The sequence below is a fragment of the Melospiza melodia genome, chromosome 2 (genome assembly GCF_035770615.1).
Source record: "Melospiza melodia melodia isolate bMelMel2 chromosome 2, bMelMel2.pri, whole genome shotgun sequence".
NCBI lineage: Eukaryota > Metazoa > Chordata > Aves > Passeriformes > Passerellidae > Melospiza > Melospiza melodia.
The window spans coordinates 91,963,198-91,986,721 of record NC_086195.1 but is presented as its reverse complement, the minus strand read 5'-3'; the positions used below and the strand labels follow the sequence as shown (position 1 = coordinate 91,986,721).

General features: G+C 40.3%; 1 protein-coding gene across 6 annotated transcripts in view; it reads right to left on the bottom strand.

Annotated features, from left to right (window-relative positions):
- EPSTI1 (epithelial stromal interaction 1) overlaps positions 1–23,524 on the bottom strand; it is a 50,074-nt gene that overhangs the window by 14,518 nt on the left and 12,032 nt on the right. For all 6 annotated transcript variants that reach the window (XM_063149352.1, XM_063149351.1, XM_063149350.1 and 3 more), the window contains exons 3-7: positions 22,342–22,425; positions 18,393–18,466; positions 17,677–17,760; positions 11,957–12,030; positions 766–859 (exon numbers count right to left, since the gene is read on the bottom strand). In XM_063149352.1, the coding sequence (XP_063005422.1) occupies positions 766–859; positions 11,957–12,030; positions 17,677–17,760; positions 18,393–18,466; positions 22,342–22,425 (410 nt within the window). The remainder of the gene's footprint in view (positions 1–765; positions 860–11,956; positions 12,031–17,676; positions 17,761–18,392; positions 18,467–22,341; positions 22,426–23,524) is intronic.

Below are 23,524 nucleotides of genomic sequence, written 5' to 3'. Positions count from 1 at the left end.
TCCCTTCCTGTTACCCAACAGTTGGTGCTCAAGACTGTATACAACAGAGGGCTGCCCAAATACTTCCATACTTCTGCTCAGTTGCTTCCAATGTTAATTTCCATCTGCTTGGCTCCCTGTTCTCTGTGCTTCCCCAATTACAAACCTCCCTACAGGAGAAATACTTCTCTTTCAGGGTTAATACTCCTCACTGAAACATTCTACGTTAGTAAGAAAGCTTGGTTTAGACATGAAGAGACTAATTGTATGTGGAAAAGCCTCTTAGAGTCAATAAGAATAATGAAATTGAAGCAATACTTTATCTATTTCCCAATCACACTAATACTTACCAGACTACTTCAAACTGGGACAAAGACCCCAAGCAGTGTATGGAATCACTTTTAGGATGCAGTGAGAAACAAGCTTCTCTTTTGACTGAATTTTTAATGCAGTAAAGCATCTGCTGACATTAACTTATTGAGATTTCATAAAAGCTTACAACCAGTGGATGGGTACAGGGCATACTTAAGATTCCCAGCTAACTTTAGAATATAAATCTGGTTCTCATTTATCAGAAGGAGATCTGTGAGTAGTCCTCTACTATGTGGAATACCCTGCCAGTGTGGAAGAGACAAGGTAGGCAGACTCATTCACCCAGAAAGGCTCCTTGGTACTCACTGAGTTAGGTCTCAGCAATTAAGCTCAATTAGGATATTTTAACATTACACTATTGACAGCACCTGGAAAGCTGATAGAAAATACAGCACACACTATGATTTTGCTTACCCATGCTGTAGATTCTGGGCCAGGATTAGCAATCTGACAGGAATCACTCTTTGGCAAACCCACGTCCAATCTGTTCAGTAATTCACTGGTTTTGCTATGAAGAAATTCAATCCAAATAGAATTGTTAGTGCCTCCATAAAAATAAACACAGCTTTTTATTCCATCCTTGGAATCTAGCCTAGACATTTTATCATGTGTCTGCTGAAAAACATCACAGGTAGAAAAAAAAAGGTTATGGAAACAGACAAATGGGACAGAGGATACAGAACGCACACCGTGGATAAGACATTTGCTGGGATGATTTTTTAAACAAACAATTATGGTCATTTGCATATTTGGGTTGTACAAGGGCTATGCTTTCCTCATTGTAAAGCTTCTGTACAACAGACTCACATATCACTGGACTTCATGAGGATGCCAACTGCTTCACGGAATTGTTGCAAATCCTTCTACGAGATCTATAAATCTCAGCTAAGTACTTTAAAAGATTATTTTCAGGAATTTCCCTTCACAGTTAATACAATGCAGCCTTACAACAGATTACTTTATCAAGCAGAAAGGCTTTCAAGCATTTTGTTACAAGAAAAAAAATGCTTGTCTTTAGTTAATGCACAACATTTTCATTTCTTATTCTGGCAAGGGCAATTATCTTTTTCCAGCTGCATGCCTAACGAACCCAGAGTTTCAAAGTAGCATCACATTGCTCACAGTTCTACCAAGTACAATTAAACTAGGTCACAAACAAAAACAGAGGATGGGAGTTTGTGTGCTGTGGCGAGGAATCAGTTTCTTAACCTGCACATCCAGGCACGTATATTGAAGCCTTTTCTCACTCAAAGGAACAGAGTTAGAGTAAAGAGGCAATTTTATTTCTGTGTACAGCTTTGGAAAACATGAAAGCACTGAAGTGAGAGCAGAAAAAGTGCTTCAACAGACATTGAAAGCAAAGATTTACTCTTCTCACAGGGCACCCAGCTAGCTCTGTGCAGGGGAAGATGCCACTACCAAAGACTTAAACGTAGAGAAAAAGCATTGGCTGCTGAAGACTGATTTTGATTAACAGCTGAAACAGACTACCAAGTGGGTTTTATATTTCACTCCATGATCTAAAACTGTGAGTAAATACTTTATTGGTAAAATGTCCTGCTGGTCAGTGAGGAGTGATATATTGAGAAGTTGGGAAAAGGAACAAGAAACCACAAGCTCTTCTCTGCTACTCTACACAATACAAAACCATGTTACCACTTCAGGTACAAAGTACTTGCTCAAATTCTAGCAAGTCAGGCTTTTAGAGTCTCACCACTCCCAGTTCACTCCCTTTCCTCCATTACCTGGGTAGTTAACAGACCTTGGACAATGCACAATAAGGAAAGAACCAGATGAAACACTGTTTTCCCTGATCTACAAAGTACTTGTACTTAAAGGTTGAACAAATTAATAGTCTTCTTATACAAGTGTTAAGCACTCATTTTTTTTCCATGAAAGATGAGTTATTAAGTGGTAAGACTGCACAGAGTAATTTTGGGAACGTGAAGATTTAAATTGCAGATTTTGTGTTTCTGTACCTATGCTAAAACTGATCAAATAACTATTTATTTCTATACCAGGAAGACTAAGAACTCCTACAAAAAATCTGGAGTATATTTGAAAAGGTTGAAGCTCTGTGAAAAAATATGGGGCAACTTGGTGCTATACCTAGTTGCTCTAATTCCTTATTGATGACAAGAGAATTAAATGGAGTATGTGGAATTTCTCATTATTTGCATAAAAATGTGGTGGAGGCCATTGAATTTCGCAGATCAGCAGACTGATAGGTGAAAAGCTTACTCAGTTTTAGTATCAGAAAAGATGATTACAAGAGAGTGGAAGCAAATAAAGTTCCTCAACAAGACTGTGCATTGCCTTTGAATAGAGAAACACCTGATTTCATCAAATAAAGTAATACATTACTGAAGTGTTCCTATCACAAGAAAGGAACTCAGATTTCTGAATTTTCTGATGGAAGACAAGTGAGGTTATATATGTTATATATGTTAATCTGTTGTGTGTCATCTCTGTGGAAGCCTAGCAATGCACCTAGGGTTGCCAGACAAAGTCTGAATGGTATTTTTCATAATACTAAACCTGCAGTCATAACAATGCAGAGTGTAGCTTAAACCAGGCTCCACGAAAAGAGAGAATTCAGGGAGAGGACTGTTCAATTCATGTTCTAGAAAGGAAAGTAGTATCTCCAGAGGGAAACCAGCATATCAGTACACAGACAGCTGGAGCAACATCTCATTCACTTGTTAAAACTTCAAGGGCTAATCAAAAATGCTAAAAAGTGTTCCTCTAAACTTAGTAACATTAAGGAAAGAATAGCATGAGATGAAGAAATTTTCTTGAATATAGCAGAATCCTGATACCCTTCAAACACAGCTAGGCAAAAGGAGATACAAGATTTAGACTAACCAAGAAGGCACCCTCCTAACAGGCTGCTAGCCTGAGGTCTGACTACCCCTAAGCATCAGTCTGAAAAGCAGAGAACCACTGATACTATGGTTAAGCTGGAGTGATCTTATGAGGGTATTTTGTCTTGGTAGCCCTGTCTCCCATTACAACATTGGGAAAAATACCTTTTGCTGTGCTAATTAAAACAGCTTCCTCCCATACTGGTGTGTTTAATAGCACCAAGCACTACTCTTAGCATGGCAACTCAGCATCTACAGTTTGGTAACTATTCCTGGAATAGTTTTGACCTGTCCCAAACAGCACTTTTGCAAATAACTCCTGGGTTCTGTCCAGGAATGAATAACAACTGCAGCTCCCAATAGGCATTTTAGATGCTACCACACCATTTTGGGAGGTAAAGAAGTTTTCTAGCAATGGAAGCAGGCACTCTCAGGCCTGTTGGCCTCAGAAATGACAGTGATTGACAGTGTTAAATTTATCAGTACAGATACAGAGGTGGGGGAATGAAGCACAATACTGGATTTGAGGTCTGAATAACTCTTAAGAGCTGTCAGGGGAAAATACTAACTCTGCTGCCAGGGCCATTGAGTAACGTGCTAGAAAGGGCTGGTGAGGACCAGTGGAAATCAGTCCATGGTGCAGATGCTCTCTGTGGGTCCTTGGATATACAGCTTTACATTCCACAGCTACTCTTCAGGCAGAGGCCTTAAAAAAAAAAAAAAAAAAAAAAAAAAAAAAAAAAAAAAAGCTGCTATGCAAAACCCTTTATTTGATGCTCAAAAAGTACGTGTAAAGTGCACAACCATGAATTTGCTAGGTGTTCCACTGAGAAAGGTGTAATTCAGGCAGCCTGCACTCACAAGCTCTTTGTGAGCCCACATGCATTTCTTCCTGTTTGGGACTAATTGCCACCCACATTCCCACTAGGGTGAGATGAGGGGATGGTTATGAAAGCCAGAGGGGGCTAAGGTTCCTCTGGCCTGTGTAGGAGTTCACATGATCCAACAGGATCACCAGCCCTGACAGCTGAGAAGCAGACAACTCCACAATTGATTTCAGAATGCAAATGCAAAAGATCTGAAGACCCACAATGATCTTTTTGCAAGATCCAAGGTCTAAATTCCTCTGCAGAATTAGGTCTTCAATTTTGTGTGTCTATTGCTTTTAACTACTGTCACATGCACAAGGATAACAAAAGTCTTTAAAAGGATTCATTCTTAGGGACATGAATGAGGATATGGACTCAGGCACCAGAATTTTCCTCCATCCAGGAGTCGTACAGCACCACTTGCTAAGCTTTTCATTTGAGACTGCATTCCTCTCAGAACAAAGACAGAAAGAAAATAATTTTTCTGCCTACAAATAAAGTTCTCAGCTTTAAGTCTGTTTTACAGACTAACATTAAAAATGCATTAATTAAAATGGTTCTTCTAATCTTCATTAATTTTCCCCAATGAAACCAGTGGCAGTTAATTCTTTTGCTTTAATTGATGGATATTGAAATGCCAGTATACCAAAAAATATACTGGCTTTTATGCCAGTATATTTGGGAAAAAAAAGGCAGCACAATACTTTTTTATGTATTATAAATCTATTTATTTCTCTTGACAATTTGTAAGATATAATGGCCAATTCTTACTACTACTGAAAACAAGACAGCTCATGAACTTCTTGTTTGCTCAAGCGGCAGGATCTCCACCACGACAATTCTGCTCTAATGAACATCCACAAGTATGCTAAGAACATTCAAAAATAGTAATAAAAAATAAATCAAAATAAAGAACTCCAAAGCAGGTGAATCATCATAGCCATTGCAAAGAGTAGACAACTTGAGTAGCCACTAAGACTACAGAAGAAGCATTTAGTGCTGAATGACTTGGACTCATAAGCTTCCAAAATGATTGCCTGTGACTCTTCACCATTTTCTTCCAACTCATCTAGAAAACTAAGAAGCTGGCATACTGCATATATAATGCTAATTTCACACATCTACCCAGAATTTTCATGATAATTTTTAAAAATAGCAGGACTTGCCCTCTCTGAAAATAAAACCAATCCAACAACAAAAACTCAACCCCAAATTTAATTCAAGACATCTTTCTGCAGCACAAGCAATTATATCTACAACTTCTTCTCACTCCAACATACTTAATTGGCTAAGCATAACAACTTCCTCAACTTTTGCAGAAATTAAGAGCAGTTGCATAATCATGCAAAGGCTTACCCAGAAGAAATGCTGCCCTTCATTTCAGTAAGGTCCATGGTGGCTGTGTTTTCACTGGTGCCTTTGTTCCTTCCCCAGTGAGAGCTTTGCCTTGTGCATTGCCATGTGCATCTTGGTCAGGCATTTGCTGTCACCCACAAAGTAGGCTGGCTGGTACCAGGGCCACTGGCCTAACAAAACCGAATGTGAAAATAGGAGAAGCTCTCCAACACTTTCTTGGTTGGAAGATGGAGAAAGAGAAAGTCCCTCCAAAGGGAGGTGTAGATGGGACTTTTGCTACTGAAAATAATTTGGTAAAGTGAGAATGAAGCTGGGGGCCAATAATAGTGTTTGTGAAAATAATCCCACCAAAGACAAATGACTTTTGCTAGTACACAGTTACACATGCTTCCTCTCACTTCCCCTCCTCCTTGCAGAGGTGCACCACAGCCAGTTTACTCAGTTTAAATAAATTCAGAAGGTTACAAGCAACTGCCCTGTTTCCCATAGCTGAACCATGATAAGGGACAAGGTAGTAAAAACATTTCTGTTTGTCAGCAAAAAACATGCCTTCAAGTCCACAGGGATCATGGTTCTCCTGTACCTCAATTCTTATCCTGAGCTGTAGGACAGAGTCCACTTTTTGGGTAAGAATAATAAGCAAACATCAGCCATGTCCAAAATTGCCAGTGTGAACTAATGTTCATTTCTGGAGTGTGTGTAGGTGGGGGACTCACCTTTTGTTGGAGGCTACACGGTAAAAAAATTACATGAAGTTGTTAAGACATCAAATTCATGTATGATGTTGATGGCTCTTCTGCAATGCCCTTTACTATGAAGAAAGGCCATTCTCTAGATATTTAGTCCACCTATTTCCCAACAGAAATCCTCTCAGTAGCCACATACCAAACTTAATACAGTATTCACAGACTTCACTGGCAGTAATGCAAGATCATTGTACAGATGACTTGGACAAACCTAATGATAGTTATCAAACACTGCTGTCTTTGGCTAGGAGGATTTCTTGTCTGCAAGCTCTTGAGCATCTGTTCCTGAGTTTGAGGATAAGAACAAAAAAAAGTGGCACTAGTTCATCTTAGGTATAAGGCTTCAAGAAAGTATAAAAATAGGTTGTTTAAAGAAAAATAAAAAGCAACTTTCTCAGCAAAATTATTTTCATCATTTTCTACCCACACTCAAAACTAATCTATCCTCTCAACCCACCTGCTTTTTTTGTTTCCCTGACTGGATGAAATAACACAGCTTAGCTGTTCGTTCCTCCCACCAAGTCATCCAGTATTCCTGGATGTTATTTTAGATGTAAGCTTAGTTTATTATCTGAAGTAATAAGCATAAATCCAGTTTTAAGGAAAATGCAGTTTCGTGTAAGTCTATTGCATTCCATTCTGCGTGCTCCATCTGCATGTGCAATCTGCTTCTATATTTTCAGCCAGCTTGCATGGGCAGATTAATGCGCACAATTAGAAGGCAACCTCACAGGCGTTCAATAAACTGCTTTCATTATTACACTCAAGAGAGCCCCTTTGGATGTCTATAAAAGCCTAGTTTTCTGCCTGTTAGCTAAATAATTGACAACGCTTAAAATAATCAGGAGCAAATGAACAAAACTAAGACAATTGTGGCAAAAAGAAGCAAACAAAGGATTCTCAAGGCTGCAAATGCTTTTTGTGCGAGCCCTCTTTCATTCTCTTTAGCAACCTGTATTAAAAGTCTGGTCAGGTTTACACTTGCACTTCTGTGGGGAAAATTTGTTGCCAGCCTGCTGTTTGAATCACACATCATAGGGGACTGAAAACTGGCAAGGACACTAGCATTTATCCTGTAAAAATTGATAAATAAATAAAAATTCTGTTTTGATTCAGGTTTTATTCTCCAGCATTTTATGACTTTTGAGAAAGCTGCTTTGGCAGGCAAGTGTATATCAGCTTGGTTTGGTGAACCTCCTGCATTGTGTTTGGAATATGCACTCAGAGACACTCTGGCAAATTCTGTTCCCAGTTCCAAATTCTGAGCAGAATATATTGAGTGTGCACATGTACCCAAGTGCAGCTGTGCCAGGAATTTTTACAGGAATACAACCTTCACAAAAACAGAGGCATGAATATGTAGCAAAGTAGTAGTAGAAAGTAATCCTATTTTTTAGACTACTTTTTCCATTACATAAATAGGTAGACGGCTATTAGAAAAACAGTGTAGATGGCTATTAGAAAAACAGTGGTCTCCATCCAACACTATAATTTCTGGGAAGTTGAATACAAATATAATAAAAGCATCTAACTAGAGATCTGGGCCAAAACAGCATGGTAAGACACCCTACAGCTCAGACACAGATCCACACAGCCTGCACAGCAAGCCTCTGAAACAGCCAGTCATTACATATCCATCCTCATTACTGTTTAAATGACAAATGTTGTGTACTAACTAAAGAGCGAATGTCCTGAAAAATTCTGTTCCTTGTGTCCTTTAGGAAAGATGTGCACTTAGTTGTTCCCTCCCATGGATTAGTTATTGCAAAGTATGGACTACATGAGCCTCCATTACCTTCTAATGCACTCTGACAGAAACACAATCAGGCCAATAATGCAAAATGCATCCAGGATACCCTGACTCAGAAGGAAGAAGTCCATTTTATGTGTACGTAGTTTCTGATAAAAAGTCAACACATACTCCCCATTTTTTAAATCTGGTATCTGCAGGGACAGAATCACAGCAACACTGTCACCAACAAATCTCTAACGTGCTTCTCTTCTGTACAGTAATCATGCTATGCAGCAACTTCTCCCCCCCAATGTCTGCTCCTGTGTGCTGTTAAGGCTTTTAATACACAGCTATTTCAGGAGACACCTTGTGAGTTTCTTCTGTTTTAGTCACTGAACAAAGACTGAGTCCACCAGGGTCAGAGGAGGGGCTGATCCCAAAATTGTGAGGCTTGCAGACTTTTTCATGGCAGTCTGCATGCCTGTCTGGACTACATGCTCACAAGACACAAACACATATTCAAGCAACTGTGGTAACAGATCCAGCTGACTTTCAAGGACCTGTTGCACACAAAGAAGCTATCAAGGCTTTCAAGAGATGGGAAATGACTATATTCTGTAAGCAGCACAAAAGGTTACAGACAATCTTTTTAGCACTCACTTCATGTTAGATGCTTTTAAAGACGATTTCTGTGGGAAGTTCTTGTTTTTAATAATGACAGGAATTTAATCAGAAAAGTGAAATTCTGGGCAGCATCATACTTTATTGTCAGAGCATGTTAATGACATGAGAATCTTAAGTGCCTTTCCTTATCAAATAGAAGCGGCACTTCATGCAGGAGAGGTACTGATTGGGCTGTACCCCTTGGAGGCTGATACAGCTGGAGGTGGTGATCAATTTTAAAAGGTTTCCCAGTTAATGAGACTGCTGGTAGGCATTGATCTCCTCAGGAAAATTGTGATGTTGCAGCTACAGATCTTACAGAGGACAGACTAACAAGGGAGCTTATCTTTTGAAATGGCTCTATAGGCCAGGACTTTGCAGAGGTCACTGCTTTATATGCAGCACATGACCTTCCTTCCCTCCATTTCCAGCAAGCAAAGGAGATCAAAATACCCTAGCAGAGACAGTGAGGAAAGGGGCACAACCTCGTATTTGTTCTCTTTGCCTCTAGATGAAAGGCCTTAGAGGAGGGAAGTAATGAGTCACTCATTTTTGCATGGCAGGCAAAAGCACATCTCTAAATACCAAGCACTTCTATGCGAACATGTCACTAATAACCAGCAGTACTTCAATGGAGTTACTTCACAAAATCTGAAATGTCACACAGCTTTTGATTACTTTTGGATGCTGGGCTCCTCAATGCCAACATCTCTTAGCAATGCATGCTCAACAACCTCCAGTGGTACACCCTCCTCACCCTCCTCTTCCCGGGCCCACCAGAGAATTCCTTTAGGCCAGGGAAGGCAGTAGTGTCATTGTGTCTGCAGAGGAATACATTCTGCACAGCTAGCTCAGTGTCCAGCTGAGGTTGAGCCCTGGGAGGCTGGAGACTGAGGCCCAGGCAGGGCCTTGGGGACCTGTCACTTGGTCAGGGGAATGGACAGTAGTAAAAATGACAGAAATTGCCAACCCCCAGGCTTCCCTGTGCTTAGCCTGTGAGGGGATAAAAGCCCAGGGGTTCCTTTGTTTAGGGTGCCTCCTTGGAAGCACCAGCTCAAGCTGCTACTTTATTATTTAGTTATTGCACCGTGATTAAATTATTTAAGTATCTGGACGTCTGAGAGCCTGCAGTGGGAAAACTGGGGTTGAACTGGTAGGGAAACCTGGTCTGAATGTGATGTGATGGTGTGAGTGTGGGAGTGTGGCTGCAAAGGGGCCTCAGTCCCAGTTCAGGTGGAATGACTGACGGACTGGCCCCTGGATGGTCTGACAGGAAAGTTTTCTTAACACTGCACCATGCAAGGGCCTTGCTTTACCAAAATTGCATTCACTGGAGGTATGTTTTCAGCTCACTTCCTCCAGGTGAAGGATCCACAGGGCCCTCCTGGTTCATGTTCAATACATAGTACACACAAATAATGTTCTGATAGTTAAACTCAAGCAATGGAGCTTGAGGCACTGTAGTGATGAGCCCATCTTCACTTTCAGTCATATCAGAGATGACACCAGCTGAATGCTCACAAGGCTTTCCTTAATTAGTGGGCAGAATGGCTGCCACAAAGTGCCCAGGCAGCCAGAGCTCCTGCACCACCTGGGGACTCCCTGGCTGGCCACACAGGAACATTTGGGTTGGAAAAGGCCTCTATGATCATCAAGTGCAGCCATTAACACAGCACTGCCAAGTCCAGCACTCAACCATTACCCTAAGCAACCATTCCCTGAGTACAGGTTTTTAAATACCACCAGGGATGATGACTCAACCACTTCCCTGGGCTGCCTGTTCTGATGCTTGGCCACCCTTTTGGTGAAGGAATTTTTCACTTGTAGCCATTTTCTGTTTTCCTATGTTTCAGAGGGTTTGGGCCTGCTTTTGCAGAACCAAATTTACTTTTAACGGAAAAGAGCACTCAACAGCAGAATTCATTTCACTCTAAGCAAAAAAAAGGTACAGGCATGGAAGGGGAAGGGAGGGAAGAGATATGTATCATTTGTAGCTCATTATGCCACAAGATAAAAAATCAGATTAAATGGGTAGACAAGAACCCTGACAATCCCCTGAGGAAAAGCAAGACCCATAACTGAGGACCTTGCACTGCAAAGATCTGATGTGTCTGCTGTTGATTTAGGCTCCAAGAGAATCAAAGGGTCTAGTCTGTCAGAAACAGGCAGAGATCTAAAGTTGTGCAGTCTTCAGAATTCCTGAGGAATCAAGGTGTGTGTGTGTTGGCATCCACACCAGAACAAACAGCAAGCCAAACAGCAATATCTAGAGACAAATACTGGCAACATATTAAGGGAAAGAGCTATGCCTAAAGCCAAAGGAAAAATACAAGAAAAGCTAGAGTCAGTGACAAAGCACTAAAATGTCTGTACCTCAGAGAACAGAGTCTGGGCAAATGATGAAGGAACTGGAGCCACTAGCATGGGACAGAAGTGACTTCTTCAAAGGTCACAGAGGAGGAAAAAGCAATCAATCAAGCTAAGAATACAGGTGAGTAATTTCAGAAGCCAAAGATAAAAAGGGTAAAGGTGACTAAATAGCATTGTGTGTTAATTATGTGATAGAATCAGTTTGGATCAGTTAAAAACAAATAAATGGGGTGGAGTGAATGGGCAAGGCAGGAACTTCACTGCCAGTGGAATTAATTATATCAGGACTAGGCAATATCTAAATCTGATATTAGGGAGGTATTCTTGGGAAATAGGTCTTTACAACATATCTCAACATTTAAGTAGGACTGTGCTAAATAGAGGAAGTCCTCATTATTTACATGTGGGATAAACCTCTGTACTAATCAACAAAATAAATGGGTGGAGATGTAATTTGGATATTGTTTTGATAATTAGTCTTGGATTGAATGATTGCATATTGATTCAGTTAGAGAACAAAAGCACAAAGTCATTTTATAATTCACAACTTTCATTTCAAAGTGTATGTTTTAGGAATCTAAGAGAGGTATACAGAACAAAATTTCTGATAGAATAAGGTGTGGAGGAGGCTTGATTATTTCACAGAATCATAAAATCATTGAGGTTACTGGATGTCATCTTGTCCTACCCTCTGCTCAAATGGGGCCACCTTGAGACAGCAGCCCAGAACTTTTGAATATGTTCAAAGAGGGAGAATCCACAACCTGCCTGGGTAACCTGTGCTCATGTTCAGCCACTCTCAGGGTAAAAAAAGTGTTCAGCAGGAACCTCCCGTGGTCCAGTTTGTGCCCATTTTCTTGAAATGGCAAGTTTCAAGTCAAAAATTGAAAAAAATAGCTACAGAAGCCAAATCCAATATTAAATAAAAATTAAAAACCCAAACAAGCAAAACGAAATTACAAGTAGATAAGGAATCTTAGGTAATAGATTTCAAATTTTACTTACTACTTTTGATCTCCAAGAAACATCTCTCTTCTTTGCATTTCTTCTTGTCTTTTTTTAGCTTCAAGTCTCTCTGCCTAGAGCAGGAAAAAATACTCGAGGTTTCCAAAAAAGCAAAACCAAACATCAATTATTTCAATTCCAATATTTCAATATTTTTGTTTTTAAAAGATCTATAGCAGTTGGGTACAGAAGTGACCCAATCTTAAATTTAAAGGTATTCACTCATGAACAAACATCTCCTAGCCAAGAGACCTGTTTAAACCAGAAAATGACATGGTGCTCCTAGTACCCATCTACCCAAAGGGCCTTGTGTGCCTTCACAGCCCTGCTGGGGGACATCTCAGGGTGCAGCTGATGCAATCTTGGTCCTCACAAGAAGGCAGAAGCCCTAAACCACTGCACCAAAGCAGATGATAGTCCTGTGGCACTGACAGTGCAGCGATGTGAGCACATGTAGCTCACAGAGCTGACCTGCAGGAGAGTTAGGTACTGGCCAGCTGAATACGTGCGAATACAAATGAAAATGGGAGACATTTGTACTTAACCAGCATTCTTCTGCCTCAGATACCATATCTGGTGCAAGAGCCAACCAAATCCTTGACACGTAAAACTCCTCCGTAAATCTGGATACCATACAAATTATTAAGTCCCTCAATATAAAATTGCACATAATTTCCAGTGGAAGCATCATCTAAGCTGCCCAAATCCCAAATTCAAGTAAAATAATACAGTAAAATAAAGCAAAACTAAAGAACTTGCTGCAACAGCAGTAACATGCAATTCAAACTAAATTCCAATGGAAAGGAGGCCAGCCAAATTTTGTTTTGGCTCACAGGATGCAGTTAGGTCCAGTGGGAAGAGCAGTTAAAAGGCAGTTCAGTGTATGAAAAGCACAAATTAGAAGTTCCAGCCCGAGATTTAATCCTGCTGTATTTTGAACTCCCACACTGAAGTTGGTGGGGGATGCTCCAGTAAGAGCTCCCAAGAAATGATCACAACAACCCTCATGTGGAGCAAAATACATTCTCGGACTGTCACTCTGCTCACTGCCCACCCTCAAAAGGAAAAAAGGTAATTGCTTGGTAACCCAGCAACCAGGCATTGCTCTGAACAAAGTGCCCTGGAAATTTCAGACAATACCTTGCAGAGATGGGAAGGGGGGTGTAGGTGAAAATGGCCCCTGTGGCCAGAGCCCCAAATCAGGGAGAGAACAGTGCCTAAGCACAGGTACTGTGCAAGGCCAGGGAGAACAAGGAAGGGGAAACATCTAAGTGGGTAAGGGGTGTTAAGAACAGGGCTGAAATCCCCAGTTCCATAATCTTCTTTCTGTCCTGCAATGAAAAGCATTTCAGAAAAATTACAATTCTGCTGGCAGTTACTCAATCACTTTGCCTTTGGCAATTTCAGGATGCATATTTTTTAATTGGATAAAGAATGACTGTCTGAAAGAGATTTGCAAAACAAGTGCAAATTCCTCCTTTGCATGCACAGGATTAAGAAAAAAGATCCTTTCAGATGTCTGCAGATAGGAAAAGAGCCACTATGTTGTGTAATGATAAAAACTGCTGGAAGGCAAAAGACTTAGAAGCTGTTATTTGGAAAAAGGCAGTGAGAAATAAACAAAAGGAGGAAGGGGAATCTCTGAATAAGATGTCCTGCTCACTCATTTGACATGCAGAGACAGTGATAGAATGTATGACATACTGATGCAATTGAAATAATTTAACCAAACTGTAGCAAGGAACATCACTACACAGTATGGATGATTTTAGTGTACAGGGCATATATTGTTTGCCCCTAACCTAGACACAGATGATGTGTTAGGCAAAAAAACTCCCACTCATTTGTGCAGCTTCACAGTTTACAGGAAAAGAAAGGAAAGAGGCAGAAAAGAAATCTTATGGCTTGTGTTATTGTCAAAGGTGATGCTGATACCCTTGAGACACCAGCCGTAGCTCCCAGGCTTTTCCCCAACACTGCCCAGCACCACAAGCTGATGCCATCACTGCTCAAAAAGCACTGGATGTGGAATCCACCATCATATTGCAAGGCTCCTGAAAGTTCAAACAGAGAAATTCAAAAAGTTCCAAAAAAATCCAAATCTCAGAGGACTTGTTGGGGTCTAGCTCCTAGCTAGTGACATCTGGAGAACAGTGATATTAACTTTGATAAATACAAACCTTCAGTACCAACCCTGTCTCCCACTAGATGAAAAAATAAAGGAATATCCTACAGCTATTCTACCACCAGAATGGTACTTGAAGAAAACTCCAGTATCTTGAAATTACACACTTGTGGCTGGTGTGACTATTTTTTACTCTGGAAGTTTACCCTAGGACACCTGCTTAGGGATGCATGCAAGTGACAGGCGACAGGACGGGCACATTCTCCAACTAATGACAATCTATCAATAGACATTGCCAAAGCACTCCACATTTGGCACCATGTTCAAAAAGCCAAGAGTGGAACAGCTGTGATATTGAAGGTAAACACATTGAAAAATATTAGCAGAAGGTCTGTAAAGTGCCCGGTTTTAACAAATTCCTGAAAAAAGGCCACTCATGCTGATTAACACAGTCAAATTAAAGAGCACATGATTTGATAAAGAATAAAACAAAATTACAGCTTATCCTAAATAAGACAGTTTCTGAAGATGGCAGGTCTGTTTACTGCATAATGTAAGAGAAAAAAAACATTGCCTTCAGTGTAATCACACTGAGCTTTATCATTTCAAGTTGTTTGAATCTTCTAATAATCAGTCAAGACCTAAACTATAAAAGGAAATGCTAAAGGAAGGGAAACAGCAACAGAGATTTAGTGACAGGAAACAGAAATATTCATTGCACTGAAATCATCCAATTTTACATGCAACATAAATGAGAAAAGTTTAAAAAACAAGAAGCCAAGTATCAGCTTGCCTAAAATAAGTTGCTTACTTATTTTTTGGGTAATTTGACAAAATTTGGGTAATTTGACAAAATTTGACAGTCCTTTTATCCAATAGACACAAAGGAAATTATGATCCAGTCTGGTCAAACACTGTGATGTGAAGGGCTGCACAAAAAATACCAACTCTGGACATCTACTACTAAGGAGAAAATAATAAAAAAACTACCCGTCATGTACTTAAACACTTTCTGTGGATTAGACACACATCTCAGCATCTGGGAAAAATACAAAAAAAGGGAATTCCCTGCTCATGTTACAAGTCTTTTCCGAATTATTTAACTGAGCACCAATCATTAGCTTCCCATACCCAAACTCAGGCAGCCCCCGGTTACCGCATGAACAAACCCCAACAGTCCCAGGACAAGCAGTCTGTCTTGAAGTGCACGGGAAGCCTGAGTATTTGCTCACACAAGGTGGCCCTGTGAAGCGCAGAATGAAGACTCTTTCCTCTCTCTGGAAGCTAGAGAGAGACAAAGTAGATGCCAAGCTGGTCTTCCAGCAGCTAATAACCCCATGGTTAATTAAAGAATGACAGAGAGAGGCAGGTGGATTCGCACAGATAGTGAGGCAAACCTTCCATATTTGTGTATTGCTTTGGCGGACTCACAGTTTTTGCTTGTTCACAAAGATAATGGGAAAGGGAATGCTGCTTTTCTCTGCAAAACCAGCATTAAAACACTAACATAAACAGATCCTAAGTTCAAAAGCAGCACTGGCTTACAGTACATCATCCTTACAATCAAGGAAGAACTGAGCTGAGTATCAGCGCCCGTTCTAGTCATCACACATTAGTCTATAGGGCTTCACCATTCATGTCTGTTGGCAAAGAAGCTTTCCAGCTGTGAAAGTTCCAGGGCTCCTGCTGATAAAGCTGGCTAGCTATTATCTCCTCTCAGACTGTCACACAATTTGTTTTTTATTGAATGAATAATAACCTTGAGCAAAAGAAGGGCTGGCCAGCAAGGAAAGACAGCCTGTGAACTTGCAGAAAGACATGCTCTCAGCCAATGCCCTACAGGTGCAGCTGAATACAAATTTGTCACTTCAAATAAAAAGCTCCTTTCCTTTGGTAAACAGAGCCCAACGCTGGTTGTACAGCACCAGTAGGATCTGTGTCATTCTCCAGTCTTGGGAGCCTTTAATCTGTAGACAGGGTGAGATAGCCAAATTGGCACTTTCCAGTTGCTTTTCAGCATGCTCTTCTTAAAAGGTTAAATATTTAATACCTAATCATCTTCCAAGAAGAAATCTCCATCGGCTCAATCACTATTGTGGAAGACAATCTGAATAAAAAAATTTAAACTAAGGCTTCCCTTTCATCTGTTCCATTCCCATCTCTGTTTTGTGTGATTGCTTTGTGGCTATATGTTTATTTAGTCAAATTAGTCTGTTTGGCAAAGATGTTTGCTGCAATGTTACATCCTCCTTCAGCAAAAACAGATACTTACGGTTTTACTATCTACAACATCTATAAAGATTTTATAATCTGTGGGAGTGAAGGTAAGGAAATTAAAGAGCATGAAAACAAACCTGATACATCAATATATTTTCCAGGTGTAACTAGAAATTATAGCAGTCTTGTAACATTTTTCTTGTCCAATGCCCACGGGCAAACAACATATATTAAATAATTAATCTACTCTCTTCAACTGCTATCATCACTGTGTCTGGAGCTGTACAAGAGATGGTAACAGCTAACAACATTTTCGGGAGATAGTATTTATTGCCCCTGTAAGCTACTGTATATGGGCTTATGCCCAAAGTATAATACTAACCACTGAGAGACCAGGAACAGTCTAGCCCTCACCTAGAAGCAAATACAGTTATTTTTGTTTATGCATGCCCTTGCATGCCAACCAGTATCGACGACTTTTTAATTAACTCTCAACATTCAGTTTCTGCACTGAAAATCATTTTTACTGTTGTGGAGACAAAATGTGCAAACCTGAAATCTCCCTTTCTCTCCTTGTTAATGAGCACATCAGTATCATGCTCCCTCTCCTTTCATTTTTCATTTAAATTCCACACTGCATTCTCAAGCCAGTAGCACTCGGTTGCCACCAAGGAGACACAAATGAACTTTTACAAAGGGTTGTACAGCACAAAGAAGGCGATACTTTATGAGAATAACTGGAGAAAGCAAAAAAATTAAAAATAATAAAAGAAAATTTTTGAGTGAGCTATCATTGGTGTCAATATATGGAGAATATTAGAAGGAAGAGTGATCTGGCCTATTAACAAGACACCTGTGTGTGCTGGCTGTAAAAGGGCTGGAGGGGCAGTTGAATTTCAGGGTGCTCTCATCACAACGCAGGTAGACTACACTGACCGTTCCATGATTTGGATATCTTTTCCATCCTGACAGGCTGGAATTTCTTGTATTCTTCCCATGTGCACAGGCAATTATGGATTTCTATAAGGTCTTTGTGCCAACTGCTACAGTCCAATCTTAGAGATGGAGCTCATGCCAAAGTGAACCATATAACCTGCACACAATTTACTTCTGACCTCCCTTTCTGCTAACTCTGCCAGATAGACGCAACAGAAAGGCTGGAGTTTCTGATGAGCCAAAGGAACACTCAAGCCCCCAAAAACCCTGGGCAGGCATTCTTCAGTCAGCTACGAAGAGAAGGAAGACTACATTTCCTAATTCCTCAATACCATCCAGGGCTACCACTGAATTTAATTAGCCAGCTCCCTGTAGCTGAGCAAAATCAAACATCAAGACATGAACTGTTATATGGCTTCAAGTCTGCAGTAACCAGATTTACCTTTTCTCTCTGAATTGCCTTCTTTTTCAGGATTTCAGCTTCTTCAGCTGCCTTTTTTGCTTTTACGTACTCTTCTCTTTTGTGCTGTGTGACATAAACAGAGGAAGTTATTTTACATATTTATGTATACAAGGAACACATAAGGTAACTTGACTCCTACAGTGCACATCTTTCAAATCTAAAATGTGTTAGGGGAAAGTTTCTGGATTTTTTTTCACTTAAAATAAGACACTGAATTATGAAGGCCATGCAACAGCTACTGCAATATTGGCTTTAAGAAGACTGAAAAATCTAGGACTGATAAATGGGCATCCATGCAAGGACTCACACAGCTGACTGATAACTTGCAAGCATTTATACCTCTTGTAACAGGAACAACATTTCCACATAAGCACGGGACAGGGTGGTACATTGATCAATTAGTCCAAGCATAAGCAGCATGCTGGAAGATACAGTATGGCATTTAAGCGGCTTTACAACTGTTCTGGTTGTTATTTGAGATATCATCTGTGATACAGATTGCTACATATTTATGGAAAGATTTCTCATTTTCTTTGGTGCAGAACATTAGTTTCTGATTTTCTGCTCCTTCCTTCAGGTTTCATGACTTTCTCCTGTCAAGCAGCTGTGAGTTCATTTTATAGTCATACAAAACACTACAGAAAAAGCTTTCTTTTGAGTTCTAAAAATAAACAAATACAATTATTCTTACTGACCTTTTTCTGGTATTTAGATTGCATGAGAATCATTTGTTGGTTTTGTCGTACTTGAGCCTCTGATTCATTTCCACCTTAAAAAAAACCAAAAATATAAATGGTACTTTGCATGAGCATTTTAACTGCAAATGCCGGTCATTTCAGAATACAGCAATATAACAGACTGGATGTATGCATATACAGGAATTTTTTCATAATTACAGTAGCTTTCTGACATTAAAGAGAACAGATAGGAGACCTTTTTGATCATTTTTTTCATCCATCAAAAGCACTTGCCTATTATTTACAGAGCACTCACTGTATCATCCACTCTACCAACAAATATGTCCCTACAATACATGATCAGTTTACTGAGGAACTATTCCATTTTCAGAAAATCAGTCATGCTTTGCAGGTGAGTTTTCATTTTCACATTCAGCTATCCCCACCTTCGCTCAATTTTTCACACACATACAGTCAGAAATTCTATTGCTAAAAGTTTATCTTTTATCAAATTTAGGATCTTGGACTCTGCCAGCTCCAATGGGATGCTATCATGTTAATATTTTCTAAGTAATGTCTTGGGGCTCAGGGAAGAACCCCCTTTCTGAAATGGAAGTAAAAGCCTTTCTCACAGACCTAACATTCATATCCAGGTAGTAGAAAGCATCCTTTTCCAAAGCCATGGATTCTCTTTTGTGAACATCTAAAGCTCTGGCCATAATGTTCAGCCTTCAGTAAAAAGAAACAAAATCCCCACAAACAAAGAAGCCAACCACACAAGGAAAGTGATACTAGGTCTCAAGGGATTGAGGCAGTGACTTTAATTCTATTACTCTGCTTTATTTTCCAAAGTATTTTCTTTCTGTAGGAAGGGAAATAATTTATTCCCTTCAGTTGTTGCAAAAAATAACGACAGCCCCTACTCCATTCTGAGGATGGGGGCTGTATTTCCCCAATTTATTGTTTTCATAAGAAATTCCCCTCCATGTGCCTCCTAATTCTACAGAAGCAGCTGAACCAATCTGTGCTACTTTAGGTGCCTGATATCCTGGGTTGTATCAAAAGCAGCAGGGGCAGCCAGTTGAGGGAATGTGATTCTGCCCCTCTGCTCTTCTCTGGTGAGACCCCACCTGCAGTGCTGCATCCAGCTCTGGAGTCCTCAACAGAAGAAGGACATGGACCTGCTGGATGGAGCCCATGGGAAGGCCTCAAAAATGATCAGAGGGCTAGAGCACCTCTCCTGTGAAGAAAGACTGAGAGAGCCAGGACTGCTCCCCCAGGAGAGGAGAAGGCTCCAGGGAGACCTCCTAGCAGCCCTTCAGTACCTGAAAGGGCTTGGAAGATAGCTGAAGAGGGAATTTTTGCAAGAGTATATAGTGATAGGACAAGGAGGAATGGCTTTAAACTGAAAGAGGAGAGATTTACATTGAATATAATAACGGCATATTTCACTGTGAGGTGCTGAGGCACTGGCAAAGACTGCCCAGAGAAGCTGTGGATGTCCCATCTCTGGAAGTGTTCAAGGCCAGGCTGGATTGTGCCTTGAGCAACCTGGTCTAGTGGAAGGTATCCCTGCCCATGGCAGGGCAGTTAAAACTGAATGATATTTAGGTTGCCTTCAGACACAAACCATTCTATGAATTGCAAGACCTTTCAGAAATGTAAAAAATACTAGGAGGGATCACTCTTGTCTAAAGGTAGCTCTCTCCATTTACTAATGGAAGGTAACTAATCTTTAGGAGCTTTTGTGACATTCAGTGAATGGGAGATCAATACCCTAAGCGTGGCAACATTTCTATGGACGCAAATAAATCCCTAGGATAAGTTCTCCAGAGAGAATGGCCATACAGTATACAAGCAATAAGCTTAAAGTAGCAATAAGCATACAGCTGGCATTGTAGAGTGTCTCTTCCCCAGGTCTAAAAAATAAAACCCTGCTAAACAGGTTTTGAAACCTCTTAAATGCCTAATCTTTCTCTTTTTTTTTTTAGCGTTTTAATAGCAAAATTTCTTTTGTACACTGTAGATTTTTTGCTGGTACTAGTGGATGCTGTCGCGGAACAAATATTTTTCTGATCATTATTAGAAATTGCCTATAGTCTTTCAGCCAGGTTTAATTCATTCAAGTTGCCTTAGCTGTAATGTGTCAAATGCTTCACTAAAGTCAGAGGGTGTTGTGATCATATATAATAGTACCAGAAAAGAGATTGTTGCATTTATCAGGCATGATTTGTTGCTCCACTTGTTGCTTACAGAGGAGAGTAGGACTTGCATCCTTCATTGCTCTCATCTCTCCATGATGCCTGAAAGTTTGCCAGTCAAATATTACAGAGTTGAAAGCCAGAATACTTATTTCCCTGTGGAAACCACAAGTGTTAAAAAACTTTAAGAAACTTCAACTTTATTTAGTGATTTTATGTAGTGATTTGGACTAGATGTGCAGTCCCTTAAAATCACTCTGAGAAAATAACACATGATACTTTCTTCTCCTAATGAGCACCTACAGGGGTGAAATTAGAGATGCCATTTCAGCTCCAAATTTGTTCCTGTGGGAGTGATATGTTCTAATAATCTTTGCACCTCAGTTCTTTTCAGAGGCGCTGAACACAGTACCTGTGTCTCAGCCTCCAGGAGTCTAAGTGGCAGCTAGAGAGTGACTAATGACATCATATTTTTTTACTTTATTTTTTTTTTTCCTCTGAAGTTTCTTCTTTGCCCAGAAGGATTTTAAATGCAGTGGGGCCAGAAGTTAGGACTCCTTACACTCAGTCCCTGCAGCTTTAAGGACACTCTCAGTCACGTAGCCAGCTTGCACACACCAAATATGTCAAATTTCTTTTTCCAGACTTCACATTCTTCAGCAAAAAGCTCTATGGTCTTTTTATGACAGAAGTATGTCTTCTAATAACTACCCATAAGCAAGAAGCAGATGTTACATGTGAATTCACAAAGACTGTGTCTGGCCACACAACTGCACATGATTTGAATACAGGGCATTGCCACCACTGCAAACAACTGTGACTCAGCTGCAGGGCAGAACATGTAGGATCAGGATCACCTTGAGCCAAAAATCAGCTCTGGGTTGGAGTCAGCTCAAATTCCTCTATCTTCCACCTGCTGTACATTTTTATACACTGGACACCACCACAAACTTTTCTTGTGTAGCCTGGCAAAGAAAGAACTTAATTTGCAGGTCAAAGCAGACCATATCCTGCACTGTGCACCCCAAATTCTCCTACAAAAGCCAAGGTAAGGAGGGGCAGCTCTTCTTTTCTAAAACTTTTTAAAACTAAGCCAGAAATATCACTAAATTCAGTACTTTATAGTGGTTACAATTTAAGAAATCTCCTACACTTCTCCTCACCCATCTAGAAAACATCTTGCTTATCTTAGCAACCACATCAGTTATGTTCAGGGTGTCTTAAGTTCTTGCAGCTTTTTACCATGTTTTTCATTTACTTGTCTGTTATCTTCAAAAAACTGGTAGTACAGGGCTTCACACACATTTAACCTGCAAATGATGAAGCTGCAGGGATCACTTTTGCCTCTTCAAGAGCCAACAGCCAGGAAAGCACACAGAGACACAGAGGAGTTTTCTTATGGGTACCTGGAGGCTCTCCAACATGCTGTCCATCTGCACACTAATGACAAGTGTGTGCCCCCTCAGAGACATCAACCACAGACAGTGTAAACAGCAGGAGGGTTAATCCACCTGTTTTCCCCAAATGGTAGTACAGATTTTCTACCCTGCCCTTGACAGATTTCTTGAGTGACAATCTGTGCTGTTTTGTTTCAGAAACATCTTCCTTGCCATGATCATCCAGAAGCACAGAGCACATACAACAGAATTATGTCAGCCTTTATTGAAACTGAATCTCTTTTAATAAGTAGAGAGGAAAAGTTAAAATGTCTCATGTCTTGGAAAATTAAATTTTGCAATTCTCAATTGCTGATTTCCATGTCTTACCCAGTCTCTGTGGCACCAACGTAATTGGCCCTGGCCTGTGTTCTTTCTTCCATTGCTCCAGGTCATCGAGCTCTTTCTTAGCAACTGAGCAGGTATAAAAAGAAATAAATATATGGAAGTTAGAGGAATATTAACAAGCAGCCATTACAGCTAATTGCATGTAATCCTGAAGACCATCCAGGAACCAGCTTGCTTCTCAAGAGATGCAGACACCCCCACAAGAGGCTACAGAGTCACTGCAATAATTAGCTAATGAGGCAAACATTTTTCCTAACTTGAGACTGTAATGGTGAGCAACCCTAGGACTCAACCCCAAAAGTAAAGCCACAACCAGCTAGGAGACTGCTAATAGACTCCTTTTTAACCCCTGGGAACCTATAGGTAAGTGCCACAGTATTTATTCCTTCAGGTAAAGCAGTTACGATGAAGATGTTATTACTGCATAGAGGGAAATCCTTGTGGTGTAATGCTCCCCAGCAGGGAAAAGTAATTTTCCCTCCCAACCACATGCTCCCTAAATAAAAACAGGAGGAATGCATGAATCAGCTTCAAATTAAGACACTTCAACACAGGCACCCACATGTGAGATGGGCAGCAAGCTCCCAGCGTAGTCAGTGCAAGTCAATACAGCCGGGGTGCAGCCATATGCTCCAGGATGGCTGATTTAACTTCTCTCTTTGTTGACTGACAGAGAGAAAAGCACAACAATTCCTTAAAATAGCAAGGCAACAAAGCCTGTGGAAAGAGGAGCTGTGTTTTACACTAGCACTTCAGTTGCTCTAGAAACTTATTTCACTCAAACTAACTGTGCATCCTAATGGCTGGCTATGGCTAATGGAGGCTAACACCAGCCCTCCTCTAAGAGCATAAAGCCAGTATTTGGGTAAACCTCTAAAGAGACCCAAAAGACAGAGAACAGCTTTTTATTTCTCCTTTAAAACAAGCATTTAAGTAGAGACTGCATCCAGTGAGGTCCTATTTCTGCCAGTGTCCAAGACAGAAATACTTGACATGCTTCAGATCTTCCACACTGGCATCACAAAGTGCAAACAGATCTTTATTAGAGCAGCAGCACCTTTGCTGTTAACATGATAGTTAGGTCTAAGATGATATGCTGTTATTCTTCCTTCACAAAGATATAGTTTGGTTCATGATAAATCCATTTTCTTTCTTGCATCCAAAG